This window comes from Buteo buteo, chromosome 27, assembly GCF_964188355.1.
Source record: "Buteo buteo chromosome 27, bButBut1.hap1.1, whole genome shotgun sequence".
NCBI lineage: Eukaryota > Metazoa > Chordata > Aves > Accipitriformes > Accipitridae > Buteo > Buteo buteo.
The window spans coordinates 9,228,143-9,243,953 of record NC_134197.1 but is presented as its reverse complement, the minus strand read 5'-3'; the positions used below and the strand labels follow the sequence as shown (position 1 = coordinate 9,243,953).

The window sequence follows — 15,811 nt, the reverse complement described above, 5'->3', positions numbered from 1 at the left end:
CAGAAAGAATTGTGCTGCCTGGACTGTTTTGTGCTATGTTCTGTTCTCATTACTGCAAAAGAAGCAAATGATAAAGTAGAAAGGGTTTAATTCCAAATCCTTTTTGACAGAGCGTCCAGGTTTCACATCTCTAGATAAGGGCTAATCTTTACAGTGCCTTGTTTGGGAAACACATGTCCTGAAAGCCAAATGAACCGAATGAAGAGGATCTACCCCAGCCAGCTCTCAATCTATACTGTCCACAGCAAACAGGTCAGGAAAACGTTGTCTGAATTCCTAGTGTTGTTGATCATAGAGAAGAAGCAGATAGTACTAAATCGGGAAAAATAATTTCTGATTCTTGCAGCAGTTCAGAGGACTTTGCTATTACTGGGTCTTTTCCTCAATTTTCTTACTTCATTTTTACCTCTAAGTTTCCAGGTGAAAAAGTGCTAAGAACTGTTGAGGGCTTTCACAGCAAAATTTTGCAGACATTTTTGTAGACCACTAGGGAGTCCTGGATTTAAAATGTTTTTCATCTTGCCAGTCTTGAATACCATTTCCAATCTTGAACACTGTTCCTGAATGTTCTTTCTCTCCTCTTTTCTTTACAGGCTATTGTGTAGATTTTGTCATTGCAATGCTCCAAAATCTGTAGATTATAGCTAAATCATAGAATTAGAGCAGACTAAGAAATGAGAAATATCTTACTATGTTATTAAAAAGAATAATCAAAACTATTAGGCTTTTCTGTTAAACGAATGAAAGAGGATCCATTGGTTTTTAGCATTAACAGTGGAGGTCACAACCTCAAAGAAAGGTTACATTTAATGAAAATCTTGATATTTTTACTGGCAGTTGTTTCCTTAAGTAAGAAAATACAATAAAAATTAATGTATATCCCAGAATATGACATAAAACCCCTTTATTAACGTCCATTTTCTATGGACGTGTTTAGGGATTATTTAAAATACCATTTTTCACCTGTAAAACCATTTTTGGATTAATTTTTTCCACCAAGTCCTGTTAATAGAATTTTGATTTAAAATGCAATTACCATCTAAGTAAGTTTCTGCTCTATAGTCCTGATTCTGAAGTGGGTGGCACTGAGGGACATAATAACAATTCTATATTCATGTCCTATGATTCTTTCTCAGGAGCAAATGATACCCTATAGGATTATTTACAGCTGGTCAGTATTTCTCTACCACAGTCTCCATGTAGCATGGAGAACACCATGAATTACTGTTGGTTTTGACAAAGTATCTGTTCTGGGGGGAAAATCTGCATCCAGATTTTTTATGCTGTCAGGTATCACTGAAAAGATTAGGTTGTGCGAGTTCTAGGTATTTGAGTTCATTCACCTGGTAGGCAGATTAAATATTACTGTGAAAGCTTCTGCTAAGGAATAAGGAAATAATTCCACTGTTAAATAAGTTACTTTTTCTTGGGGAATAAAATTTGACCAAAACTGAGATCTGTACGTCAGAGATTTAAGGATAAGAGGTTATGGTTGAAGAGACAGGATAAGAGGTAAATGAATACAAAATGAACTTAAAAACCTGGGACAAAGGGCAAAACTTTGCAGCTTCACTCAGGCCACAGAAATTCCACATGGAAAAGATTTTAATCAAGAGTTTACCTATAATTTTGTTCCTAGTTTGTGGATAGCTTCATCCTTTGTAAGAACAGAAAAGAAAATTAACCTGTATTTCAACAGTCACTCATCTAACCTTGTATTGAGTTCAGTAACTTGTGTATAGTGGTAGAAAAAGGAAAATCAATAAATGGACCCAGGTTTTAGAATCATCATTCTGACTGGACTTCACTGGCTCCTGCTCTGACTGTGGGCTCTTCCTGACACGAGCCAGTTGTTTCTTCCATGTTTGATAATCTTCACATGCGCTTACGAGAAGCTTCTAAATAGCATTAAAATTCTTAGAGTTGAGCACAGTTCTGAAGCAATCTTCTAGACTGCTGAAAATAATAATAATAGTAATATAAAAAGAGAGAAAGAAAAAAAGAAGAGTAGCAATGGAAAGGAAGGAAGTAATTGGACTTGAGAGCTCTTAGGATCATTACAGTGAGTAGAGATGGAAGAGGGCGTTTACAGCGAGCAAATGTAGAAGTGTCTAAATCAAATTCGGGGACCTATTATTGGGATTGGACCTATTGGGATTACTGAAGTGAAGGTTCTTGGGATATATGTGATGAATGGATATATTGGTCAGCAACTGTTCAAGCTAAAGCAGTGAGAATCATGATGGAAGTAGTCTGGAAACATCCTTCAGCTCGACGTGAAGGAAAAGGACTAGAGAATCAGCTACTGAACGCTTTGGTGTGAGAAGCAGTAACCTTCTTGTAATGCAAACAATAACATCTGATGTTGTATTTGACTAAGGAGAGTTGTGGGCAATTAGCAGTCCCAAAGAACACATGGAGAATCTGTAAGGATGAGCTGAGCTACAGACAAGATGTCAGACCAGTATGGTACATTAAGTCCTTAAAAAGCTGGTGGTAAAAAATATAAGAAAGCAGGACGGGGAACTTCACATTTAATTGAACTGTTAAAAACATCAGTTTGGCTGTAGCTAGCCTAAGTGACTTAAATTAATAACTCATCAGTTCATAACTGAATTGTCTTTGGATAATCTCAAGATTATTTTCTTTTTCTTTTTTTTTTTTTTTTTTTTTTTTTTGTTGCAACAACATAGCAACAATTCTGCTGATTTTCTTATGTAATCTACAGCATCTACATACATCATCTTCTGCCATGAAGTTGTTGTTTAAATTACAGACTCTAAAATCCTTGTGGACTCTGAAGCCTCCTAATAGGACTTTCCACGGACACTCCAGGCTGCTTGCCTCTGATGTATATTCACAGTACGAGCCCGTCAGGCGGGGCGAACAGGAAATACCAAAGTACTTTAACTTTGCAAGTGATGTACTGGACAAATGGTCTGAGATTGAAAAGGTAGATGATCTTTTGTTGTGCAGATGAGATACTTTAATTTTAAATTTAATTTGAAATAAATTGGGTTTTTTCTTTATCAAAAAAATCAGTTGCCAAAACCAATTTGCATTAGAAAATTATACAAAATCTCATTCTTTTTTGCTTTATTTTAAAAGTGTCTCTGACCCTTGGTTCTCCCTATGTAGGTAGAAAAAGCAATGGTAAGTCCCTTTTGACTTTGATTTCACCTTGGAATGGCTGTGCTTATTCCTTCTGCATACTGTAATGTTAGATATTCACGTCATAAAAATACAGGTAACGTAACAATAACATTGCATGCTAGGGAAAATTCTCCCACAAATGTTTAATTGCCTTGCTCCAAAGTGGATTCTGTATTTGTCCAGATGCCCTGTAGTTAGAGACCACTTAACTCCCCTCTTCCTGAGCAATCAGACTAGAAAGAGTCCTGGGATACCATGTTGCCCTGTTGTTTTATTTTGTCCTCTGCCTGTGCTGCTTCTGTTTAATAGTATTCCACAACTCCATCCAGAATATCAGGAGTATTACGTGAAGTATTTCACATTATCTGTTATTTTGTAAGAGCATAAATGCTCAGCATAAGGCTTAAACTGAAACAGGATCCAGACTAGGACTTGAGTCTGAACACAATTGGGATGATAAACATTACATGTTCAGAAAAGGAGAATTTATTGGGAATATCTGAGCTTGATCCATAGCAAGTCTCAATCCATTGAGGACAAGGGAAAAATAATAGCTTATATGCCAATTGTGAAATACTCAGATCTTCCGTAATTTGCAGATATTTGTGCATCATAATTTCATGGTCTTTCAGAAGAAAATATTTTAGTTTTGAATCCCTATGTTTTGTAGGCTGGAAAAAGACCATCAAACCCTGCCTTTTGGTGGATAAATGGAAAAGGAGAAGAAGTGAAGTGGAGCTTTGAGGAGCTGGGGTTCCTGTCTCGGAAAGTGGCCAATGCGCTGACTAAAGTATGCGGACTGCAGAAGGGGGACAGAATTGTTGTGATCCTGCCACGAATCCCAGAATGGTGGCTGGTGAACGTGGCTTGCATGCGAGCGGGTCAGTGAGCATATCTGAGACTGGTAAAACTGGTTAATGCAAGTCAGTTGAGAGGATCAAGAATTTATACGGTTTATAAAGGAAAAATAATGTAATAATCTAGTGAGTGGCCTAGCTACCATTTACGCAGGGAGTCCTGAAGGTTTTGCACTAGGTGCTGTAGGACAGGTGGCCTGTGCAGCAGGCATGGAGATGACAGAAGGCAAGGAAGAGCCATGGAACTCACCAGACAGGTCCACATTTCATTACTTACAGGAAAGCACAAGCAGCTGCATTACTCCACTATAACTGTTTGGCTTGGGAATGCCAGGGCAAATTCATCTCGGAGGTCAGTTTTGGGAAGAGTTATAGTTTACGTTCTTAGAAAAGAAGCAGATGTAAAAAATGCCATCCCAAACTAACTTTATTGCTCTTCCAGGAATTGTCTTAATTCCGGGAATATCCCAATTATCAGCCAAAGACATATTATATCGACTCCAGGCATCAAAGGCTGCATGCATCATTACTGATGACACACTGGCTCCTGCTGTGGACTCAGTGGCATCTGAGTGTCAGTTTCTGAAAAGCAAGCTAATTGTGTCCAAAGGCAGTCGGGAGGGATGGCTGAACTTCACTGACCTGTACAAGTGAGTATGAGTTAGTGACATTGCAGTCGTGATGCAGAAAGCAGACCTGTTCTCCACAAGTGCTCATTTACAACTATTCATTGGCTACAAATACTTATCAAATGCCAACGTTAAGGTGTTAATCATGACTGCTTGATTGCTGATCCACATCAGAGTTGTTTACTAACAGTGGTCTTGTTCTGGGAACTTTCTATCCTGTTCTTCTGAAGGGGAAGTCTATCTGAGGAAGTGTAACTCCACATTATTTTAGTCTAATTTGGTGAAAAGCTTCTGTGAAGCTTATTGGGGTAGGAGTTCTGCAATATGCAATACTTCATTGCATTCTGAAGCCTGTGTAAAGTAACCATTGAAGTCACGATTGCATTCTCTGTTTTAAAGTAACCAATCTGCTGACCATTCCTGCGTCAAAACAAGGATTCAAGACTCAATGACTATCTTCTTTACCAGTGGAACCACAGGTTCTCCAAAGATGACTGAACATTCCCAGGGTAGTCTTGGTTTCAGACCCCTTTTAAGTGAAAGGTATGAAAGGTTTGAGCCTGGTCGAACATGGGATAATTGAAGCTGCGTAGTAGAACTGATGAAAAATGACTGAATAAGAAATACCAATTTACAGCCCCAGTCCTCCTCCCTTTGAAATCAGACTAGAAATTCCAGCAGATTTCTAGGGGCATAGGATTGCCCCCAGTGTTTGCATTTTTCAGTGAATATCTCTTACCCCTGCTTTAGAGTGGTTCAAAGGACAACCATCAGCTGGGAATACTTTAGCACAAAGAACCAAGAGATACCATGCTGTTTGGGCTGCAAAAAGCTTTGTGACATGTATAGATGAGCAGAAGCAGAGTTTATGTTGGTTGCACAGATCACCCTAGTCCCTCAGCAGCCTTAGAACTGAAATATCTGGTGTCCAACACAGTGTCCATGAATACTGCTGCTTCAGCCCTAACTGCCTACCTAGCGCAAAGTCACTTTATTGAAATTCAGACTCCTCTTTTTATGCTATGTTATGACTGACATCATATATGTATGATATACATGCGTGTGTGTGTGTATATATATTTATGCAAATATATTGTTAGGTGGCCTTTTATCCTAGAGCTAGCTCATAAAATAAACTTACTCAGAGTGCCCAGGGCCCATATATTTTGTCAGAAATCTTGGGCTTGTTGGGTTTTTTTGTTTTCTTTGTTTGTGGTGGGGGCTTTTTAAGCAAAAATTTTTTGTTATCTTTTTGTTCTTTTTTTTTTTTCTGCTCTATCAGGTACTGGTTGGATTTGACTCCCTCAGACGTGATGTGGAACACATCAGACACAGGATGGATAATGGCTTCACTGGGATCTGTTTTTGATCCCTGGGTTTTTGGATCATGCATCTTTATACATAGGCTACCACAGATTGAATCAGCAACCATCCTAAATGTAAGGAAAAACTCATAGAGATGTGTTAATCTGCAGAAAGGGCGCAAAAAAAAATTTCTTAACAGCAGCCATAGATTTCGTGAGGGCTGTGTCCATAGTTGTGTTCGAGATGCTGTATCTGTTGTGTAAAGACCCTATTTGCATTTTTAATGTACCAGAAGTGGCCAAACCTGTGGTTCATTCATACGTTTTGCTCATAGCTGGAGACCACATGAATGAAAATCATCCAAAAGCAGCACTAATTGCTTGTCTTTTGTTCTAGTGACTGTGGAAGTAATATCAGCTGCATCAGTAATGCAGACTGAAACTGAAGAGTTTCTCTGCCCACACTGGCCAAGATGAAAGTGAAAATCTCCCTATAATGTAGACAGAGGCAGGCTTATTCTGGCCATGCTCCAAGCTATGCAGTCTGGGTGTCATGTAGACATGTAAGCATGGGATTTTGTCTGATCAAATATACTGTGAATCTCTGCAGGAGGGTTTCTTACCCAACAGAGAACATATGGTGCTTTTCCATAGAAAGGAGAGCTACATTTGCCCCCTGTATCACCTGTTCACTGTCCATCCACAAGGCAGTTTTTTGACTTTATATGTCCATCTTGTTGTTTAACTCACTAGACTCTCTGCAGATTCCCCATTGACACACTGCTTGGTGCTCCAACATTGTTCCGCATGCTGGTGCAAAATGATCTCTCCAAGTACGTCAAATTATTTACTAATGTTTAATTTACCCTCACTAAACTTTAGTGATCTCCCAGATCTAGCTGGTTGACCAGAATAGGGTAGTAATTTAGTTTAAAATAACCTTCCTGAAAAGACCATCATACAAAATTTGTGAGTTTTGCCGAGTTTTATGATCAAACATAGAGAAACTCGATGTTTTCCTTCAGGAATTTGAGACTTTCAGTACTGAATTTGTGAGCCAATCCCTGAGGGTATGAAACTGAGTGCTTGTTAAATTCTTTATCGTAATTTTCAGTTACCACGTTAATTGTCTGTGCTTTGGGAAGGACTGTCATCCTAGAAAGTCAGTGTCAACGTAACTGTGAGGAGAGTGACTTGTGGCAGTTGTACATCATCCCCTGCTCCAGTTCTCACTGCCTGCCACTGTTCCTTCCTCCCGTCTTGCACTTCCTTACTTGGGCTGTTGCAGAGGGTCAACAATCAGGGCCCTGGCTCAACAAATCGCTCTGTGGTTAGTTATAGGCATGTCCTTAAATCCCAGCTGACTTCAGCAAAAATTTTACTTTATTTTTCATGTGTGTTTAACTCTGACTACTACTACACATATATATAGTGTTGAGCACAGACTGATATTCTTGCTGTATCAGGAGCCAAAGAATCAGGAATCCTCTGATTTTCCCACTCCATGGGACTAACTCCCAGTAAACAGCTCTCCAGTATTATTTGTTTATAGTTGCATGCTCCTTGTCTGGCCCAATAGATTTAAGTACTGTCTCTTGTTTTTTAACTCCCTGTGAAGCTACAAATTCATGAACCTGAAGCACTGCATAAGTGGAGGGGAGCCACTCAACCCAGAAGTCATGGCGCAGTGGAAAAGCAAGACTGGGGTGGACATCCATGAGGTATATGGCCAGACTGAAACGGTATGTCTTTGGGTCAATATTCTGTTAAATCTTTGTCATTCCTTTTTGCTTTACAATGTTGTAAGGTTGTTTTGAAAGAACACAGCCTGTTTCTTCCTTCCTTTCCATGAATGTTTCAGTAATCTCCCCAGCCCCGATAACTTCTGAAAGAACACCCTTTCATGGTTCTCCTCACAGAACCTGCCAGAAACATGGATTGTTGGGAGAAGATGTGCTCTAATATTTCCATAAATGTCCTTAAGCGAATTCCAAGTAACAGTGACAGACAAGAGGGCAGAGTTTGAATCTAAGGAAGACGACTGGTTAGCAGAGAGCATGAATTCTTTGCAGATAATGGAACAGGATTCTTTCAGGGAGTTTCTTGATTTTGCCGATCTGTACCATACAGCACTGACATACAGGATCCTATGAATCTTAATTCTTTAATTTGGAATTATTCTAGAAAATACATTTAATGAATTGAATGTGAATGTAGCAATTTTCTACTGCAAAACTTTGTTTTGATTTTGATTTTTACAGGGAGTAATCTGCTCTGTTTTTAAAGGAATGAAGATTAAACCTGGATCAATGGGGAAGGCAGCTCCCTTTTATGATGTTCAGGTTTGTTAGCTGCTCTTTAGATTCTTTCATGGGGTTTCTTGTTTGGTTGGTTTGGGGTTTGGTTGTTTGTTGGTGTTTTTTTTCTCCCATTGGACTAACATACATGTTCTTTTCATTCTAGATCATAGACAAAAATGCTAACATTCTGCCTCCAGGACAACAGGGGGAAATTGCTGTCAGAAGCAAACCAATAAGACCACTTGGTTTATTCTCTGAATATGTAGTAAGGACTTTATTTTCTTCCTCACCACCACCAATCTCCCCAAAATCTCTCCAACTGCATAGTGGTTCAAAAAGCTGAATATTTTTCACCAGTTTATTATTTATGACCAGAGTAATTTGTTTGGATTCGAGGATGTTAGAAAAGGGAAGAGAAGAATTTGCTCAAGATTGAGTTGAAGTTTTTTTAAAGAATCAAAATGTTTCTGTTTTTTAAACCTATTTTATTGTATTTTATAGCAATGTCAGTACAATTCTTGAACATCCTTGCCTGAAAAATTAAGTTCCAGTGCATTTAACATTATGTGCATTATAACATAATGTATAGCTAATGCATGCTCAAAATCTAAACTCCTGTTTGTAAACCACTTTGAGGATAACCCTAAGAAAACAGCAGAAACTGAACGTGGGGACTTTTATGTCACTGGAGACAAAGCGACTATGGATGAAGATGGGTATTTTCAGTTTATTGGAAGAGACGATGACATCATAATTTCTTCAGGGTCAGTTTGCATGCTTCTTTTCTAAATCTGCCATTGTATAATCTTGCATGTTGTGTTCCTAGTGAGCTTCTGACATAATAGTCCTGTGATGAATGTATTGACCTCTTGACTTAGGAATACTTGCTTTTATTATTAGCTTTTCATAGACCTGCAGTATCATCTTGGTGATGTCAGTGTCATCTCTGTATCTGTTTCCCCTGCAACATCTCGTCTGTTTCAACAAAGAGTGAAGACTTCCATTGGCAGAGGAGGGATGTTAATCTAGTTTGGTTTTTGACTAAAATTGAAGGACATCTCTATTGGACTCAAAGAGCATTGAAACATTTTATTTTTAACATGTTGAAATTAAATAATTTGATACTGTATGACGTGATACCATAAGGTGGCATCAGCTGGTACTGCAGACCCCAGCTATCGGGGTGGGATGGAGCTCCAGCTTAGGAGCCACAAGGAAAAGGGAGAGATGGAGAGGTATCCACAGCCCCAGCAGTCCTCTACCACATGACCACTATGAAATGCTCCTACCTTCTCATACAGCCAACTTTCCTATTCTGCCTGAAGTTTCTGCAGTTGGTTGTTGGTTTGGTTTGGTTTTTTTCTTCAATATGACAATTATAAAACATTTGGTACTGGTTTTCCAGCTTATAAAACCAAATCCTACATTTTTCTTACTTAGATATCGCATTGGGCCATTTGAAGTAGAGAGTGCCCTGATAGAGCACCCAGCAGTAGCAGAAACAGCTGTTGTCAGCAGCCCAGATGCCCTCAGAGGAGAGGTAATGATGCTGAACAGGGCAGGGGGGGAAGCAATATGTTTGTTTAAACATATAACTGTATGAAGCAGTTCCTACTTTACTGAATAACATACAGCTCTAAGGTAGTCATGTCATCATGGATAATCCTACTTGGGGTGACAGGCAAAATCCCTTCCCTTTTATGTGCCTTTGCTCTTCTTTGTTTCTTTTCATCCCAAGAAAGTCTTCTCTGTGAAGAACATTAGAGTGATGTTTACCTTCCCCTTGTTGTTAAGCACTTGTCTATATGCTGAAATTGTCTTTTCTGGCTGTCTTGGTGTAGCCAAAGTTATACTATAACTACCCTAGCATTAGACTTGGGCTACACATATGGAGAAATCATAGTCCTGTGCTGGGATGGTAGGGGCCTGCTGTCCTCAGTGTGAACTTTAGAGAGAAACAAAATGTCCCTCAGCTTCAGGGAAAACTCTGCAGAGACACCTCTTATTACTCCTTCTTCTTGACCCCCACTGAGAGGATAGAGCAAATGCTCATGCTTTGTAATGAGGGCAGGAAAACTGCCTTCAGCTTTCCCTTCTGCACATAGACGTGCAGAACCTGGGCACAACCATTTCTTACATTGTGCTGGTTTCTCTGTTCCTCCCTTTTGCATGTCATGACTCTGAGCAGCACTGCTCACTGGTAACCTGTATATCAGCTCTTAAAAATGGATGGTGTCAGTTCACTTTAACTTTAGTCAACCTTACCTTACAGGTTGTGAAAGCATTTGTGGTCCTATCCCCGACCTTTTCAGCCGGTGACCTGGAGAGCTTAACCCATGAGTTGCAGGAGCATGTCAAGAAAACTACTGCTCCGTATAAATACCCTAGAAAGGTAAATGCTTCTGAGGATAAACTTTAAACTAGGGCACCCTTCCATAAATCTCAGGAGAATTACTATTTGGATTTCCATGGTTCACCTGAAGGAGACAGTGGTAAACATTCAGCTAGGGCACTGGCTCCAGAAAATCTTTCCTAAATAACATTCGTTTACATTGTTTTTCATACATTTGAGTAAAGTGTTTGTTTAAACCTCTCAAAAATTTCTAGGCTTCATATGATATCCTAGTTAGATCTGCATGTTCTAAGTCAGGCTCACAATCATAATTCTCCATTTTGTATTTAATCTTCAACCAAGCACCCTCCAGTGACTTTAGGGTAGTACCTGACTGAATCTGAATAAGTTTTTATCTACTGGTCCTCACAGTTAATAAATAGGAGGAAAGCTCAGGAGGATACACTTGGTGTGTCTCAGTAATCCCAGCACTACAGGAAAAGAGCTACTAGCAGTGCCTTAGTTCAGCTGTGCAGACTAAGGACCATTGTGCTAATAACATCCCTTTTGTCTTCTTTTGTCATTCATCTCTGACCTCTGATACCATTTAGGTATTCATCCTTCTGTTACAGTACTCATGTTACAATTCTCAGTTTGGTTAGCTGGGAGGCAGCTACGCAGATGTTTGGCCATCTAGACAGCCAAAGAAATTGTTTCACAAGTGGCATAATGTGCTGCCTTGATTTGGCTTGGACTTGATTCTTTAGGCGAGCAGTTCTTACTGATGGGAGTCCTCTTAGTTTTCAACATATGCTGAGAGCCAATCTTGGAAAATCAACTCTGTAGAACATGCTACATTGTTTTCTGTCTTTTTATTTAGGTGGAATTTGTCCAAGAGCTGCCAAAGACAGTCACTGGGAAGATCAAGAGGAATGAATTAAGAAACAAAGAGTGGGGACGGATGTAGCATTGTTTGGAATTTAACAGAACTTCTTTCATTCTGTTAAAACTATATAAATTTCTCTGATAGAACTGCCCTCCTTCTGACCTATTTTTGTTAAATGCCTGAGCATCAGAAACTATAGATAAGACCAAGATGTGATGTTTGTGCCTGCTTGCAAAACTTCTAATGTCAGTACCATGGTTTCAGTTCCTGAAGCACTGCTGGGAAAGAGGACAAACCATACAACTCCATTCTAGTCCTGAATGTCCATAGGTTCACCAGAATTTAGCTGGTGACCCATCTCTTTTAGATAGCATCCAAGATCAGTGAAGAGATATTGCTGATATCGATTGTCTAGCTCCAGGCTGCAGAAAAGGGAGGCATGGATTTGAGTGGTTCAAATGCTCTGTCCTTAAATGCAGCATGTTTAAACTGAATACAGCTCTCCTATCATTTACTGAAGATGGAAAGACTCCTCTTTATTGACACTACCATTTGACCTTCATAAACCTTTCTTGTTTAATACATGTGTTAATGACAAGCAGTGCCAGCTTCTCCCATGCTTTTTCCACAAATACTCTCATACAGAAGTAGCTTCATTGCTCGCCCTCTGTTCTGATCTTTGCACACAATAGACAAAACTCCAGTACCACTTCTGGTGGTCTTTGAAATGAAGTTTGCTGTTTGGCAGGTGACCCAATTTGTAGAACAGACCATGGTTCTTTGCCATAGTAGACACTTGCTACAGGATCAGTCTATTTCTGCAGCCACTTAGAGGTGAAACCAGTGAAAAAACTCCCTTGATGTGCTTTGGATGATCACATCTCTGTTTAACATTTAGCTCTTAGCTTTATGAAGAGGCACGTATTGTAGTTTACACACCCTTACTTCTTACAGTTGCACATGCTAGACTGGGCCAGATTTTCAGGCTATATCAGTTCTTGGCAGTTCATCCTCAGGTTTTGTTAATTTTTTGTACTGAATGAAGATTTCCTTTTCTGGTGTGAATTTTCATTATTTGACAAAAACATCTCCAGCCTTGGAGTCCTCTTCTATTCATTAAATAAGAAGGTATTGTTGGAGAACAATAACATCTTTAGGCAGGAAAGAAGGTCTTTTACAGCTGTGTCCCACTGCCTGGAGTTCTGCGTCTACTGCAGCTGTAAAGTGAGATTTGGAGAACTGTAATTTTGAGAAAGTAAAATATTTTATTTCTTGAGAGTAAACACTTTGCTTATGTCAGTGAAACAATTTCTGTACTAGCAACTGCTGAAATGAAAGCAATTGTCAATAAATACAATGTTTACTTCATTCTTTTTGACAGTAGCTTCATTTTTTGTAATGCTCCTTAGTATTCCACAGAGATTTCCGAACACTTTTCACTATTTCACTCCCAAGATTTCTAGGAGCATTAGATTACATGATTATAAAACTAATCACTAGTTCCTTGAATGCACTTGTTTGGGCATGTCACTTTTTGCTGCCTCAAGCTCTTTTCTGTACCCAGTTCAGTTTCCTTTAAAAGCCAAGTACTCCTGGGCCTTCCAGGGAGTCTGCATCTTCTAGATCTTTCTGCTTGGTTTCAAACAAACAAGTGTTTCAGAACAACAAAAAGCAGACAAAACAACAAAAAGTCAGCAAAAAGTGGCCCCTGGAAACTATCCTTGTCTCTGCAGTTAGCTGTTTGGGCAGTTAAACTCCAGTAATGTCTGAGGACTGGGAGGTTGATTTTTATTTTTTTTTCCTCCCTCACCAAATTTAGGGACCTAAAATCAAGCAACTAAATTCAGAGTTGGGAAGGTTCAGAGCCTTAAAAAAAAAGGTCTACATGAAACTACCACACTGAAGACAAGAGTTTTACCACTGATTTCAGTGCAGTTATGATTCTTGACTCTCTAAATTCTAGTGTGGCTCTTTAGAATAATTTGCTGCAGGCTTCAATGCTAGAACTGTCACCTACGGTGATTCCTTGCTTAGCTGACCTTAGAAACTGGGTTTCTGTTGTGCCCTAGTATCCAGTTTTTTGCATGGATTGGCTGGGATCAAAGTCAAGCAGACTGCCAGGTTATTCATGCCACATGCCGTGGCTGTAGTCCGTGAGGTGCTTTGCTCTGTGCTGCAGCAACCTCTTATTATTGATACTCAGTATGCTTTTCTATCTCATTTTCAAGGTAGCTGGTTTGTTTAATTCTCCTGCTCTGCCCAGGATCAGAGACTTGCCAATACATTTCCCCTCATCCTTGCAGAATGATTTCAGAGACACAGGCTTACAGCTACAAGCAGTTGAAAGCAAAATACATCTCGCCAGCACATGTCTTTCTTTTGGAGTCACAAAGTTTGAAACTTGACTGAATCATTGTATCATTCTGGCTGAAAAATATAATTTTCAATCAACTAGCCTTTCCCTTTGAGACCTCCTCTCCATCCCTCTTACAGCCCAGCTTCAATTTGCTGTTATTCTCAGAGACAATAAAAAAAGTAATACCTGTATCAGAAGAGGTATTCTGTATCAAATACATTTTGATGCATTATTTCCTGAGAGTTTAGCCTCTCGTCCAAAGCCTATGGAAGGGACATGGTGACTTTGGTACATATGGTCTCTGTAGGGATTACTGAAGTGCAACATTATGATGAGGTTGCAAAACAACCTCACCCAGGTACCTCTGCACGTTTTGCCTAATGTCGGCAAAAACAATGCTGTTCTGCCTTGTATCAGGATGACAAGGAAACAGAAATGGATCATAAGGAGGAACTCGCTGAGTTCTTGAGAGTCTCTGGTCTTCAGCCTCATGCACCAGAAAATAATTAGCCCTTTCTTTTGGTGTTGTATCTGTGTTTAGAGTGGGCAACACAGCTGTTCTAAGGACAGCAAACAAGTAAAATAACTACTTCTTTTAGAGGATTTGTTTCTTTCTTTTGAAGTTTTATAAAATAGAAAGAAATCTTCAGTTTCAGCTGGGGACAGGGAACATGTTTCCTCTTCAATGTTTTCCCCTTAGCGGTCATATAAATTTTTTCTGGTTTGGAATAGTGGCAGCCCAAGTCCTGAAAATGCATTGCTACAGATGGGGGACTAGCAGTTTTATTGCAGTAGGATTCAAAATCCACATTTTTGGTGGTAGGATGAGAACCATGTGTAGGTGTCCCCTTCTTTTGAAGGCATGTCTCTTGTCTTCCCACCACTAGCCAGGAGTGGAATTCTCAATGCAATATTGGGAGTATTTGGCATGTTTTTAAACTGTGAAGGATGTTATTATGCATAATATAAGACTACTAACTTGCACAAGCAACATGTATTTATACTGAAGACTATTTTGAAATAGTAAAGACTATTTTGAAACAGGTATGAACACAAGACCCTATCTTTTGCTTTAAGAACCCCTCTGAGGTAAATGAAATGAGAATTGTGATTATATTCAGTATGTGAGAAATAATCCTTTCATATATGATGCTGTCATACAGCATGAGAAACTAGTAAGTTGTAGAAATTCATAGTACATGCTTAATGTTGCATGTATACATATATACTCTGTGTGTGTGTGTGTGTGTGTATATAGTGTGTATGTATGTTGGCACAGAAAATGCTCTGCTTGCATTAGTAAGAAAGTTAATATTTAGTTTTATGTCTAGAAATCCTTAATACATTTCCAGAATGTGTTTGGAACTTGGTCTTGCAGATTAGCTGGTTGGTGATTTTTGTGACTTTGCGTGTGTTATTTTAGCCAGTCCATTGAGCAAGAGCATTTTATAAGTGATCTACAACTTCATCTCCTTTCCCACAATACAAAAAGTCAGAATAAAGCTGTAACGAAAAACAGAGCAGCCATTAGGTGATTTTGGTTTTAGTTATTCATAAGGCTTTTCAGATTGTTGATGTAAAACCAATTATTCTGCTAATACTTGATCTGAGTCTTAATAGTCCCCCTGTAAGAATAAAAAAACCCACAATTTATAAATTAAATGGATGTAAGCATATCTGTGTGAGAAGGGTTCATTACTGAAAAGATCAATTAGAGAAGGGGTAATTTGCCAAGCTCAGCCATCACATTTAAGTGTCAGATTTAAGATGCAGACCAGAACTCACCATCAGTGACTGAACTTCCATCAGCTGCGGCAGAGCAACAGAGTCCAGCAGCTGCTTGTTTCGTAACAGATTCTCTAACAGCCCTAAAAATCCAAAATACAGTTATCTTCAAGGACAGTCTCACAGGCTTCTAGTGAGTGTAGAAAATGAAATCCCCCATGAGAGCAAGAAGTTTGTTTAATGTGATTCTACCAGAAGAAAAGTGAACA

General features: G+C 39.1%; 1 protein-coding gene across 2 annotated transcripts; it reads left to right on the top strand.

Annotated features, from left to right (window-relative positions):
• Positions 1–189: 189 nt before the first annotated feature.
• Positions 190–11,560, top strand: LOC142045425 (acyl-coenzyme A synthetase ACSM4, mitochondrial-like). 2 transcript variants are annotated; one of them, XM_075058939.1, is made up of 14 exons: positions 190–252; positions 2,777–2,953; positions 3,824–4,034; positions 4,453–4,660; positions 5,039–5,182; positions 5,922–6,078; positions 6,697–6,776; positions 7,562–7,685; positions 8,205–8,285; positions 8,407–8,508; positions 8,880–9,007; positions 9,684–9,783; positions 10,516–10,635; positions 11,456–11,560. In XM_075058939.1, exons 1-14 carry the CDS (start codon positions 190–192, stop codon positions 11,540–11,542), a joined length of 1,782 nt encoding a protein of 593 aa, XP_074915040.1. In that variant the 3' UTR covers positions 11,543–11,560. The 2 variants fall into 2 exon arrangements, with proteins under 2 accessions (XP_074915040.1, XP_074915041.1); XM_075058940.1 differs by lacking the exon at positions 190–252 and having other exon boundaries at positions 2,411–2,953; positions 7,562–7,689; positions 8,209–8,285.
• Positions 11,561–15,811: the final 4,251 nt, after the last annotated feature.

Bases quoted from the DNA above. Each gene is read 5' to 3' on its own strand.
- LOC142045425 (XM_075058939.1), top strand. From the start codon at position 190: ATGAACCGAATGAAGAGGATCTACCCCAGCCAGCTCTCAATCTATACT. The intron at 6,079-6,696 runs GTAAGGAAAAAC...TTAACTCACTAG, and splicing joins AATCAGCAACCATCCTAAAT to ACTCTCTGCAGATTCCCCAT. The intron at 6,777-7,561 runs GTACGTCAAATT...CTCCCTGTGAAG, and splicing joins GTGCAAAATGATCTCTCCAA to CTACAAATTCATGAACCTGA.